Source organism: Pristiophorus japonicus, chromosome 31, assembly GCF_044704955.1.
Source record: "Pristiophorus japonicus isolate sPriJap1 chromosome 31, sPriJap1.hap1, whole genome shotgun sequence".
NCBI classification, from domain to species: domain Eukaryota; kingdom Metazoa; phylum Chordata; class Chondrichthyes; family Pristiophoridae; genus Pristiophorus; species Pristiophorus japonicus.
Genome location: NC_092007.1, coordinates 8,271,938 through 8,285,971, shown reverse-complemented (window position 1 = coordinate 8,285,971; position 14,034 = coordinate 8,271,938). Strand labels below are relative to the sequence as shown.

General features: G+C 54.6%; 1 protein-coding gene across 1 annotated transcript; it reads left to right on the top strand.

Moving 5' to 3' along the window:
• The first annotated feature begins 4,377 nt into the window (after window positions 1–4,377).
• LOC139240392 (trypsin-like) lies at window positions 4,378–11,478 on the top strand. The gene is made up of 5 exons (XM_070868888.1): window positions 4,378–4,425; window positions 5,760–5,913; window positions 6,973–7,232; window positions 9,460–9,596; window positions 11,307–11,478. The coding sequence occupies exons 1-5, from the start codon at window positions 4,386–4,388 to the stop codon at window positions 11,454–11,456; spliced, it is 741 nt and encodes a 246-aa protein (XP_070724989.1). The 5' UTR covers window positions 4,378–4,385; the 3' UTR covers window positions 11,457–11,478.
• Window positions 11,479–14,034: the final 2,556 nt, after the last annotated feature.

The following is a 14,034-nucleotide window of genomic DNA, read 5'->3' as shown; positions in this document are numbered from 1 at the left end:
CAGAATTTTATTTCAATGAGATCACCTCTCATTGTTCTAAACTCCAGAGAGTATCGGGCCAGTCTACTCAATCTCGTCTCTTATGATAGCCCTCCCATCCAGGAATTCGACAGAGCGATGCTCCCTCAGTACTGCCCCTCCGACAGTGCGGCACTCCCTCAGTACTGCCCCAGCGACAGGGCGGCACTCCCTCAGTACCGCCCCTCTGACAGTGCAGCGCTCCCTCAGTACTCCCCCTCTGACAGTGTGGCCCTTCCTCAGTACTGCCCCTCCGACAGTGCGGCACTCCCTCAGTACTGCCCCTCCGACAGTGCGGCACTCCCTCAGTACTGCCCCAGCGACAGGGCGGCACTCCCTCAGTACCGCCCCTCTGACAGTGCAGCGCTCCCTCAGTACTCCCCCTCTGACAGTGTGGCCCTTCCTCAGTACTGCCCCTCCGACAGTGCGGCACTCCCTCAGTACTGCCCCTCCGAGAGTGCGGCACTCCCTCAGTACTGCCCCTCCGGCAGTGCGGCACTCCCTCAGTACTGCCCCTCCGACAGTGCGGTGCTCCCTCAGTACTACCCCTCCGACAGTGCTGCACTCCCTCAGTACTGCCCCTCCGACAGTGCGGCACTCCCTCAGTACTCCCCCTCTGACAGTGCGACACTCCCTCAGTACTGCCCCTCCGACAGTGCGGCACTCCCTCAGTACTGCCCCTCCGACAGTGCGGCACTCCCTCAGTACTGCCCCTCCGACAGTGCGGCAATCCCTCAGTACTGCCCCTCCGACAGTGCGGCACTCCCTCAGTACTGCCCCTCTGACTTTGCGATGCTCCCTCAGTAGTGCATCTCCGACAGTGCAGCGCTCCCTCAGTACTGCCCCGCTGACAGTGCGGCGCTCCCTCAGTACTGTCACTGGGAGTTTCGGCCTGGAGTTTTTGTGCTCACATCCCTGGAATGGGGCTTGAAGCCACAGACCTTGTGACTCAGTGGTGAGCGGGTTTACTAATCCCACTGAGCCAGTGGTCTGTTATTGAGCAACACCAGAAATGCAACCTTTCTGAACACTCATTGGCCACAGGCGAATTACCTGGCGTGGGACACCGCTATCGAAGCCAGGAGATAGCGGAGGGATTTTAATTCGAGGTCATTAACAACAAGTGCGCGCTTCTCACGCCTGTTGAGAACATGACGATGGAATGGCCTGCTGGGTATTTTCCAGCTGTACAGAGGAGGACCACAGTCAGAAAACCCTTGACTGCCAAATGCCTCAGTGCCCTGTTGTCCCCTGGGCAATCCTTCTCTCCTCTCAACTTCGGTCAGAAGCTCAGGAACTGTCTTACGTTGAAGATCGAGATCGCACAGGAGGCCATTCGGCCCATCGTGGCTGTGAGAGAGCGATCCCATCAGTCCCACTCCCCCCTGCTCTTTCCCCACAGCACGACAAAAATTTCCTTTTCAAGTCTATATCCGATTGCCTTCTGAAAGTCACTATTGAATCTGCTCCCACCGACCTTTCAGTCAGCGCGGTCCAGATCACAACAACTCACTGCGTAAAAATACATTCTCCCCATATCCCCCGACATAAGAAGATCAGGAATTGGAGCAGGAGTCGGCCATTCGGCCCCTCGAGCCTGTTACACAGGAACAGGAGGAGGCCCATTCAGCCCCTCGAGCCTGTTACACAGGAGCAGGAGTCGGCCATTCAGCCCCTCGAGCCTGTTACACAGGAACAGGAGGAGGCCCATTCAGCCCCTCGAGCCTATTACACAGGAACAGGAGGAGGCCCATTCGGCCCCTCGAGCCTGTTACACAGGAACAGGAGTCGGCCATTCGGCCCCTCGAGCCTGTTACACAGGAACAGGAGGAGGCCCATTCTGGCCCTCGAGCCTGTTACACAGGAACAGGAGGGGGCCCATTCAGCCCCTCGAGCCTGTTACACAGGGACAGGTGGAGGCCCATTCAGCCCCTCCAGCCTGTTACACAGGAACAGGAGGGGGCCCATTCAGTCCCTCGAGCCGCACTGTGTGAGGGGCAGTACTGGGGGAATCATCCCTCCTGCATCTACCGTGTCAAACTCCTTCAGAATTTTATTTCAATGAGATCACCTCTCATTGTTCTAAACTCCAGAGAGTATAGGGCCAGTCTACTCAATCTCGCCTCATAAGATAGCCCTCTCATCCAGGAATTCGACAGAGCGATGCTCCCTCAGTACTGCCCCTCCGACAGAGCGATGCTCCCTCAGTACTGTCCCTCCGACAGTGCGACGCTCCCTCAGTACTGCCCCTCGGACAGTGCGCGCTCCCTCAGTACTGCACCTCTGACAGTGCGGTACTCCCTCTGTACTGCCCCTCCAACAGTGCGGCGCTCCCTCAGTACTGTCCCTCCGACAGTGCGGTGCTCCCTCAGTACTGCCCCTCCGACAGTGCGGTACTCCCTCAGTACTGCCCCTCTGACAGTGCGGCGCTCCCTCAGTACTGCTCCTCCGACAGTGCGGTACTCCCTCAGTACTGCCCCTCCGACAGTGCGGTGCTCCCTCAGTACTGCCCCTCCGAAAGTGTGACGCTCCCTCAGTACTGCCCCTCCGACAGTGTGGTGCTCCCTCAGTACTGTCACTGGGAGTTTCGGCCTGGAGTTTTTAAGTTCACGTCCCCGGAATGGGGCTTGAACCCACAGACCTTGTGACTCAGTGGTGAGCGGGTTTACTAATCCCACTGAGCCAGTGGTCTGTTATTGAGCAACACCAGAAATGCAACCTTTCTGAACACTCATTGGCCACAGGCGAATTACCTGGCGTGGGACACCGCTATCGAAGCCAGGAGATAGCGGAGGGATTTTAATTCGAGGTCATTAACAACAAGTGCGCGCTTCTCACGCCTGTTGAGGACGTGACGATGGAATGGCCTGCTGGGTATTTTCCAGCTGTACAGAGGAGGACCACAGTCAGAAAATCCTTGACTGCCAAATGCCTCAGTGCCCCGTTGTCCCCTGGGTAATCCTTCTCTCCTCTCAATGTCGATCAGAAGCTCAGGAACTGTCTTACGTTGAAGATCGAGATCGCACAGGAGGCCATTCGGCCCATCGTGGCTGTGAGAGAGCGATCCCATCAGTCCCACTCCCCCCTGCTCGTTCCCCACAGACCAACAAAAATTTCCTTTTCAAGTCCTATTCCTGATCTTCTTATGGAGAGGGATATGGGGAGAATGTATTTTTACGCAGTGAGTTGTTGTGATCTGGAACGCGCTGACTGAAAGGTCGGTGGGAGCAGATTCAACAGTGCCTTTCAGAAGGCAATTGGATATGGACTTGAAAAGGAACAACCCACAGCAGACACCACCTTTTTCGAGCGCACAACACACACCCAAAGGATCAACGACACCACCCCGGACCAGGAAATCGAACCCATCACGCCCAACAGCCCAGCAAGGCCAGGCTCACCCAACAGCCCTGCAGGGCCAACAACACGCCAGCCCAGCGAGGGCACAGCCAACACACCAGAACAGACATTTGTACCGAGGCGGTCCACCAGGGAAAGAAAGGCTCCCGACCTCCTCACCTTGTAAATAGTTTTCACTTTGACTTTGTGGGGGGAGTGATGTTGTGTATCTGTAAAGCATGCACTCCCATGTTCCGCCACCAGGGAGCTCATCCCCTGAAGTCCCAAGGGATCCCAGCATCCCTTGGGAGCACTGTATATAAGCCGGCCCCTAAGGCCTGTTCCTCACTCTGGAGTGTCTTATTAAAGACTGAGGTCACTGTTACTTTAACCTCCCTGTGTGCAGCCTCATCTGTGATGGGAACACAATAGAAATGTTACAAGGGGCCACCCTCAAAGCCTCCCTGATAGAGTGCAACATCCCCACCGACACCTGGGAGTCCCTGGCCCAAAGACCAGTCCGCCCTAAGTGGAGGAAGTGCATCCGGGAGGGCGCTGAGCACCTCGAGTCTCGTCGCCGAGAGCGTGCAGAAACCAAGCGCAGGCAGCGGAAGGAGCGTGCGGCAAACCAGTCCCACCCTCCCCTTCCCTCAACCACTGTCTGTCCCACCTGTGACAGGGACTGTGGCTCCCGTATTGGACTGTTCAGTCACCTGAGAACTCACTTTTAGAGTGGAAGCAAGTCTTCCTCGACTCCGAGGGACTGCCAATGGTGACGATGATATTTTCCACTTTGGCTTTACAGGGCGATGTGTTTATCGGACGTGTGAACCGAACACATGTCTCCAACGACCTCGGCTTGAAATATCTCCGCTATCTCCTGTCGTTTCCCCGCCCCCTGTCCCCAGCCCAAGGCTCCTGAGCCTGACCAGTGAGTTTCCATAGGCAGCTGGCTTTTCCTGGAGTGTATAAATACCGACGGCTCTCGCAGAGCTGACTGTGACAGGGAGTCGCTCTTCAACACTACGATGAAAGTTCTGCTCCTCTCACTGCTCTTGGTCGCTGGGGGTAAGGTCGAAAGTTCTCTCACTGGACAGGATGGGGCCGGGCAGGAGATATGATTGCGGTGAACAGGGAACTCAATGATGTGTTAGCCTTTATTGCGATGGGGGGTTGGAGTATAAAAAGAAAGATAGCGCCTTTCACCACCACCAGACGTCCCAAAGCGCCTCACAGCCAATGAAGTACTTTTGGAGTGTGCTCACTGTTGTATTGTGGGAAACGCAGCAGGCAATTTGCGCACAGCAAGCTCCCACACACAGCAATGTGATAATGACCCGGATCATCTGTTTTTGTTATGTTGGCTGAGGGATAAATATTGGCCCCAGGACACCGGGGAGAACTCCCCCTGCTCTTCTTCCAAATAGTGGCCCCGGGATCTTTTACATCCACCTGAGAGGGCAGACGGGGCCTCGGTTTAACGTCCCAACTGAAAGACGGCAACTCCGACAGTGCGGCGCTCCCTCAGTACTGCCTCTCCGACAGTGCGCGCTCCCTCAGTACTGCCCCTCCGACAGTGCGGTGCTCCCTCAGTACTGCCTCTCCGACAGTCCGCGCTCCCTCAGTACTGCCCCTCCGACAGTGCGGCGCTCCCTCAGTACTGCCTCTCCGACAGTGCGCGCTCCCTCAGTACTGCCCCTCCGACAGTGCGGCACTCCTTCAGTACCGCCCCTCCGACAGTGCGGCGTTCCCTCAGTACTGCCCCTCCAACAGTGCGGCACTCCCTCAGTACTGCCCCTCCGACAGTGCGGCGCTCCCTCAGTACTGCCCCTCCGACAGTGCGGCACTCCTTCAGTACTGCCCCTCCGACAGTGCGGCGCTCCCTCAGTACTGCCCCTCCGACAGTGCGGGGCTCCCTCAGTACCGCCCCTCTGACAGTGCGGCGCTCCCTCAGTACTGCCCCTCCAACAGTGCGGCACTCCCTCAGTACTGCCCCTCCGACAGTGCGGCGCTCCCTCAGTACTGCCCCTCCGACAGTGCGGCATTCCCTCAGTACTGCCCCTCCGACAGTGTGGCGCTCCCTCAGTACTGCCCCTCCGACAGTGCGGTGCTCCCTCAGTACTGCCCCTCCGACAGCGCAGTACGGAGCTCCCTCAGTACTGCCCCTCCGACAGCACAGTACGGCGCTCCCTCAGTACTGCCCCTCCGACAGCGCAGTACGGCGCTCCCTCTGTACTGCCCCTCCAACAGTGCTCCAACGTGATCTCATTGAATGGCGGAGCAGGCTCGAGGGGCCGAATGGCCGACTCCTGCTCCTATTTCTTATGCTCTTGATATTTATTGATGTATTGGTGCTATGCTGCTTGTTTGGTGACCTCCATTTTATGCATTTTCAATTGCAGCTGTCGCCTCCTCAGATGATAAGATTATCGGAGGCTCTGAATGCAGTCCTCAATCTGTACCATGGCAGGCATCTCTTGATCTTGGCTACCACTCGTGTGGTGGAGCTCTGGTTAGCGACCGCTGGGTGATATCTGCCGCCCACTGTTGGTATAAGTAAGTGTCTATGTGGTCCTTATCGCAAGGAGGAGTCCAGTTGGCCCATTGCCCTCTTGCCCTCTCTCTGAAAGATCCACCCTGTTCAATCCTATTCATAGAATCACCGAGATTTGCAGCGCGGGAGGAGGGCCATTTCGGCCCATCGTGTCCGTGCCGGCCGACCAAGTGCTACCCAGCCTAATCCCACTTTCCAGCTCTGGGTCTGTAGCCCTGTAGGTTACAGCACTTCAAGTGTACATCCAGGTACTGTTTAAATGTGGTGAGGGTTTCTGCCTCTACCACCCTTTCAGGCCATGAGTTCCAGACCCCCACCACCCTCTGGGTGAAGACGTTTTCCTCAAATCCCCTCTAAACCTCCCCCCAATTACTTTCAATCTGTGCCCCCTGGTTGTTGACCCCTCTGCCAAGGGAAACAGGTCCTTCCTATCCACTCTATCCAGGCCCCTCATCATTTTACACACCTCAATCAGGTCTCCCTTCAATCTCCTCTGTTCCAAAGAAAACAACCCCAGCCTATCCAATCTTTCCTCATCGCTAAAATTCTCCAGTCCCGGCAACATCCTGGTAAATCTCCTCTGTACCCTCTCCAGTGCAATCACATCTTTCCTGTAATGTGGTGACCAGAATTGGAATTCAGAAGAAGGAGAGGTGATCTTATCGAAACGTATCAGATTATGAGGGGGCTCGACACGGTGGATGCAGAGAGGATGTTTCCACTGATGGGGGAGACTAGAACTAGGGGGCATGGCCTTAGAATAAGGGGCCGCCCATTTAAAACTGAGATGAGGAGGAATTTCTTCTCTCAGAGGGTTGTAAATCTGTGGAATTCTCTGCCCCAGAGAGCTGTGGAGGCTGGGACATTGAATATCTTTTAAAAAGTGATAGACAGTTTCTTAACCGATAAGGGAGTGAAGGGTGATGGGGAAGTTGAGCTGGGTCTATGATCGGATCAGCCGTGATCGTATTGAATGGCGGAGCAGGCTCGAGGGGCCGAATGGCCGACTCCTGCTCCTGTTTCTTATGTTTTTATGTTCTGAGCCTTGTGTCGTGTTGCAGCCCGTACTACATGAGGGTGCGGCTCGGGGCACATGACCTGAGGTTGGGCTCAGCCACCGAGCAGTTCATCAACGTGGAGAGCATCTACTGGAACCAGGACTACAACTACCAAACCCTCGACCACGATGTGATGCTAGTGAAGCTGGTCAGGACCGCCAAGCTGAGCAGAGATGTTTCTGCCATCGCACTCCCCACCGAATGCCCCCTGCCCGACACCCAGTGTGTGGTCTCGGGGTGGGGGAATGTCTTGACGGAAGGAGGTGCGTGGAGCCTGACGGGGGAGGGGGGGGTGTCAGCGTAGAGGGAGCTTTACTCTGTATCTAACCCCGTGCTGTACCTGCCCTGGGAGTGTTTGATGGGACAGTGTAGAGGGAGCTTTACTCTGTATCTAACCCCGTGCTGTACCTGACCGGGGAGTGTTTGATGGGACAGTGTAGAGGGAGCTTTACTCTGTATCTAACCCCATGCTGTACCTGCCCTGGGAGTGTTTGATGGGACAGTGTAGAGGGAGCTTTACTCTGTTTCTAACCCCGTGTTGTACCTATACCTGCCCTGTGAGTGTTTGATGGGACAATGTCGAGGGAGCTTTACTCTTTATCTAACCCCGTGTTATTCCTGCCCTATGAGTGTTTGATGGGACAGTGTAGAGGGAGCTTTACTCTGTATCTAACCCCGTGCTGTACCTGTACCTGTCCTGGGAGTGTTTGATGGGACAGTGTAGAGGGAGCTTTACGCTTTATCTAACCCCGTGTTATTCCTGCCCTATGAGTGTTTGATGGGACAGTGTAGAGGGAGCTTTACTCTGTATCTAACCCCGTGCTGTACCTGTACCTGCCCTGGGAGTGTTTGATGGGACAATGTAGAGGGAGCTTTACTCTGTATCTAACCCCGTGCTGTACCTGTACCTGACCTGGGAGTGTTTGATGGGACAATGTAAAGGGAGCTTTACTCTGTATCTAACCCCATGCTGTACCTGCCCTGGGAGTGTTTGATGGGACAGTGTAGAGGGAGCTTTACTCTGTATCTAACCCCATGTTGTACCTGCCCTGGGAGTATTTGATGGGACAGTGCAGAGGGAGCTTTACTCTGTATCTAACTCCGTGCTGTACCTGTACCTGCCCTGGGAGTGTTTGATGGGACAGTGTAGAGGGATCTTTACTCTGTATCTAACACCGTGTTGTACCTGCCCTGCGAGTGTTTGATGGGACAATGTAGAGGGAGCTTTACTCTGTATCTAACCACATGCTGAACCTGCCCTGGGAGTGATTGATGGGACAATGTAGAGGGAGCTTTACTCTATATCGAACCACATGCTGAACCTGCCCTGGGAGTGTTTGATGGGACAGTGTAGAGGGAGCTTTACTCTGTATCTAACCCCGTGCTGTCCCTGCCCTGGGTGTGTTTGATGGGACAATGTAGAGGGAGCTTTACTCTGTATCTAACCCCGTGCTGTCCCTGCCCTGGGAGTGTTTGATGGGACAGTGTAGAGGGAGCTTTACTCTGTATCTAACCCCGTGCTATACCTGTACCTGCCCTGGGAGTGTTTGATGGGACAGTGTAGAGGGAGCTTTACTCTGTATCTAACCCCGTGCTGTACCTGTACCTGACCTGGGAGTGTTTGATGGGACAATGTAAAGGGAGCTTTACTCTGTATCTAACCCCATGCTGTACCTGCCCTGGGAGTGTTTGATGGGACAGTGTAGAGGGAGCTTTACTCTTTATCTAACCCCGTGCTGTTCCTGCCCTGGGAGTGTTTGATGGGACAGTGTAGAGGGAGCTTTACTCTGTATCTAACCCCGTGCTGTACTTGTACCTGCCCTGGGAGTGTTTGATGGGACAATGTAGAGGGAGCTTTACTCTGTATCTAACCCCGTGCTGTACCTGCCCTGGGAGTGTTTGATGGGACAGTGTAGAGGGAGCTTTACTCTGTATCTAACCATGTGTTGTACCTGCCCTGGGAGTGTTTGATGGGACAACGTAGAGGGAGCTTTACTCTGTATCTAACCACATGCTGAACCTGCCCTGGGAGTGATTGAAGGGACAATGTAGAGGGAGCTTTACTCTGTATCGAACCACATGCTGAACCTGCCCTGGGAGTGTTTGATGGGACAGTGTAGAGGGAGCTTTACTCTGTATCTAACCCCGTGCTGTCCCTGCCCTGGGAGTGTTTGATGGGACAATGTAGAGGGAGCTTTACTCTGTATCTAACCCCGTGCTGTCCCTGCCCTGGGAGTGTTTGATGGGACAGTGTAGAGGGAGCTTTACTCTGTATCTAACCCCATGTTGTACCTGCACCTGCCCTGGGAGTGTTTGATGGGACAGTGTAGAGGGAGCTTTACTCTGTATCTAACCCCATGTTGTACCTGCACCTGCCCTGGGAGTGTTTGATGGGACAGTGTAGAGGGAGATTACCTCTGTATACATTTAATGGAAAGGGACTGATTCTTGACCATGTATAACAGACAAATTTTTCTTTTACTTGCAAAGTGTCAATGCCTAATACACTGCAGTGTGCGACGATTCCGTTAATGAGTGATGCTGTCTGTAATGGTGCCTACCCCGGAATGATCTCCAGCACTATGATCTGTGCCGGATATATTGAGGGTGGAAAAGATGCTTGTCAGGTAGGTGTGGCTTAACCATCAGTTCGCAAACATTTATCGGCAGACCATCCCGTGGCATTGATCCTGGTTCAAGCGAACCATGTTTTAGTAGGTGAGAATGTTCATAGACCATAAGATCACAAGAACTTGCATTTATATAGCACCGTTCACAACCTCAGGATGTCACAAAGAGCCGATTGCTGTTGGTGGGAGCTTGCTGTGCGCAAATTGGCTGTTGCGTTTTCTACATTAAATGGTAACTGCACCGTAAAAAGGATGTCACAGCCGATGAGGTCCTTTTTACAGTACAGTTACCATTGTAATGTAGAAAATGAAACAGCCAATTTGCACACAGCAAGCTCCCACCAATAGCAACGGGTTATATTCACCCAGGTAATCGGTTCTTTGGTTCTCGGTTGAGGGATCAATATTGGCCCCAGGAACCACGGAGAGCTCCTCCCTGCTCTTCTTCCAATAGTGCCTTGGTGCTATTCGACATCCACCGAAGACAGCAGAGGGCCCTCGGTTTAAAGCCACGTCCAAAAAACGTCATCTCCGACAGTGCGGCACTCCCTCAGTACTGCCCCTCCGACAGTGCGGCACTCCCTCAGTACTGCCCCTCCGACGTGCGGCACTCCCTCAGTACTGCCCCTCCGACAGTGCGGCACTCCCTCAGTACTGCCCCTCCGACAGTGCGGTGCTCCCTCAGTACTGCCCCTCTGACAGTGCGGCACTCCCTCAGTACTGCCCCTCCGACAGTGCGGTGCTCCCTCAGCACTGCCCCTCCGACAGTGCTGCACTCCCTCAGTACTGCCCCTCCGACAGTGCAGCGCTCCCTCAGTGCCGCCCCTCCGACAGTGCGGCACTCCCTCAGTACTGCCCCTCCGACAGTGCAGCGCTCCCTCAGTACTGCCCCTCCGACAGTGCGGCACTCCCTCAGTACCGCCCCTCCGACAGTGCAGTGCTCCCTCAGTACTGCCCCTCCGACAGTGCAGCGCTCCCTCAGTACTGCCCCTCCAACAGTGCGGTGCTCCCTCAGTACTGCCCCTCCGACAGTGCGGCACTCCTTCAGTACCGCCCCCCCGACAGTGCGGTGCTCCCTCAGTACTGCCCCTCCGACAGTGCAGCGCTCCCTCAGTACTGCCCTCCGACAGTGCGGTGCTCCCTCAGTACTGCCCCTCCGACAGTGTGGCACTCCCTCAGTACCGCCCCTCCGACAGTGCGGTGCTCCCTCAGTACTGCCCCTCCGACAGTGCGGTGCTCCCTCAGTACTACCCCTCCGACAGTGCGGCACTCCCTCAGTACTGCCCCTCCGACAGTGGGGTGCTCCCTCAGTACTGCACCTCCGACAGTGCGGTGCTCCCTCAGTACTGCCCCTCCGACAGTGCGGCACTCCCTCAGTACTACCCCTCGGGCTAAGACCTCGGTAAACGCCCCCTGTCCCCTGGCGGAGCGGAGGCCCTTTCATGTCGCGGGGCCGACCTGAAGGGGCCGCGATGTGTCGGACCTGTTTCCACGGACCGGGCCGTTTGGCCAACCAGAGTTATACTGCTGGCTGCGCAGATTACCCCCGAGGCGATCTCCAGTTTCCCGGATGGTTGGTTCCTTTTCCTTTCGCTGTGCAAAGGTTCCGCCCTCACCCTCTCCCACCTCGCCCACCCATTTCCCCCCCGACCCCCCTACCCCACCTCCATCACACTTGTGTAATCACCTGCTTTCTTTCCGATGCAGGGTGACTCCGGAGGACCCTTGGCGTGCAACGGTATTCTGCAGGGGATCGTGTCGTGGGGCTATGGGTGTGCTGAGCCCAACCACCCGGGGGTCTACACCAAGGTCTGCTCGCTCCTCCCTTGGATCCACGACATCATGGCCACGAAGTGAGACTCACCTGCTCCATCGCCCCGGTGAACATTCGGGAATACGCATCGGATTAATAAAGAATTGAATCTAAGCCCGTCTCCTGTCTCTTTCCACACCCTTGGCAAAACCGTCAAAGACACACACACACACACACACACACGCAAAACAAGCCACGTTCCTGTCCCAGGACATACGATTCAGACTTGAATGTAGGGGGTATGAATCAGAAGTTTGCAGATGATACTAAAATTGGCCGTGGGGTTGATAATGAAAGCTACAGGAATCTGAAGCTTTGGAGGCCGTTCAGAGAAGGTTCACTCGGTTGATTCCGGGGATGGGGGGGTTGACTTCTGAGGAAAGGTTGAGGAGGTTGGGCCTCTACTCATTGGAATTCAGAAGAATGAGAGGTGATCTTATCGAAACGTATCAGATTATGAGGGGGCTCGACAAGGTGGATGCAGAGAGGATGTTTCCACTGATGGGGGAGACTAGAACTAGGGGGCACGGTCTTAGAATAAGGGGCCGCCCATTTAAAACTGAGATGAGGAGGAATTTCTTCTCTCAGAGGGTTGTAAATCTGTGCAATTCGCTGCCCCAGAGAGCTGTGGAGGCTGGGTCATTGAATATATTTAAGATAAAGACAAAAATTTCTTAAACAATAAGGGAATAATGGGTTATGGGGAGTGGGCGGGGAAGTGGAGCTGGGTCCATGATCGGATCAGCCATGATTGTATTAAATGGTGGAGCAGGCTCGAGGGGCCGAATGGCCGACTCCTGCTCCTATTTCTGATGTTCTTATATCAATGAACTGGTCAGGTGGGCAGAACAGTGGCAAATGCAATTCAATCCGGAGAAGTGTGAGGGAATGCATTTGGGGAGGGCTAACAAGGCAAGGGAATACACATTAAATGGTCGGACACTGAGAAGTGTAGATGAACAGAGGACCTTGGAGTGTAGTTCCACAGATCCCTGAAGGTAGCAGGCCAGGTGGATAAGGTGGTTAAGAAGGCACACGGAATACTTGCCTTTATTAGCTGTGGCATGGAATACAAGAGCAGGGGATAAAACACTGGTTAGGCCACAGCTGGAGTACTGCGTGCAGTTCTGGTCACCACATTACAGGAACGATGTAATTGCACTGGAGAGGGTGCAGAGGAGATTTACCAGGATGTTGCACTGGAGAGGGTGCAGAGGAGATTTACCAGGATGTTGCCGGGACTGGAGAATTTTAGCGATGGGGAAAGATTGGATAGGCTGGAGTTGTTTTCTTTGGAACAGAGGAGGCTGAGGGGAAACCTGATTGAGGTGTATAAAATGATGAGGGGCCTGGATAGAGTGGATAGGAAGGACCTGTTTCCCTTGGCAGAGGGGTCAACAACCAGGGGGCACAGATTGAAAGTAATTGGGGGGAGGTGTAGAGGGGATTTGAGGGGAAATGTCTTCACCCAGAAGGTGGTGGGGGTCTGGAACTCATGGCCTGAAAGGTTGGTAGAGGCAGAAACCCTCACCACATTTAAACAGTACATGGATGTACACTTGAAGTGCTGTAACCAACAGGGCTATGGACCCAGAGCGGGAAAGTGGGATTAGGCTGGGTAGCTCTTGGTCGGCCGGCACGGACACGATGGGACGCAATTTGTCTATGAGTCTATGATTTGAATATAAGAGTGAAGATGTCATACTGCAATTATATCGGGCCCTGGTGAGACCACACTTGGAGTATTCTGTACAGTTTGGGTCTCCTTAACTAAGGAAGGATATACTTGCCATAGAGGGAGTGCAGCGAAGATTCACCAGACTGATTCCTGGGATGGGGGGGATTGTCCTATGAGGAGAGATTGAGCAGACTAGGCCTTTACTCTCTGGAGTTTAGAAGAATGGGAGGTGATTCCGTTGAAACATTGCAGATTCTGAGGGGGATCGACAGGGTAGATGCAGGGAGGATGTTTCCCCCCGGGGCTGGGGAGTCTAGAACCAGGGGTCACACAGTCTCAGGATAAGGGGTCGGCCATTGAGGACTGAGATGAGGAGGAATTTCTTCACTCAGAGGGGGTGAATCTTTGGAATTCTCTGCCCCAGAGGGCTGTGGGGCTCAGTTGGGTATATTCATGGATGGGATCAAATTATTTTTGGATATTAAGGTATTCGAGGAGTATGGGGATAGTTCAGGAAAGTGGAGTTGAGGTCGAAGATCAGCCACGATCGCATTGAATGGCGGACCAGGCTCGAAGGGCCGAATGGGCCTCCTCCTGTTCCTGTGTAACAGGCTCGAGGGGCTGAATGGGCCTCCTCCTGTTCCTGTGTAACAGGCTCGAGGGGCTGAATGGGCCTCCTCCTGTTCCTGTGTAACAGGCTCGAGGGGCTGAATGGGCCTCCTCCTGTTCCTGTGTAACAGGCTCGAGGGGCTGAATGGGCCTCCTCCTGTTCCTGTGTAACAGGCTCGAGGGGCTGAATGGGCCTCCTCCTGTTCCTGTGTAACAGGCTCGAGGGGCTGAATGGGCCTCCTCCTGTTCCTGTGTAACAGGCTCGAGGAGCTGAATGGGCCTCCTCCTGTTCCTGTGTAACTGGCTCGAGGGGCTGAATGGGCCTCCTCCTGTTC

What these genes read in the sequence shown, in the direction of transcription:
- LOC139240392 (XM_070868888.1), top strand. Translation starts at nt 4,386, where the DNA reads ATGAAAGTTCTGCTCCTCTCACTGCTCTTGGTCGCTGGGG. An exon ending in ACTGCTCTTGGTCGCTGGGG is followed by an intron (nt 4,426 to 5,759) that starts GTAAGGTCGAAA and finishes TTTCAATTGCAG; the next exon opens with CTGTCGCCTCCTCAGATGAT. An exon ending in GAATGTCTTGACGGAAGGAG is followed by an intron (nt 7,233 to 9,459) that starts GTGCGTGGAGCC and finishes TTACTTGCAAAG; the next exon opens with TGTCAATGCCTAATACACTG.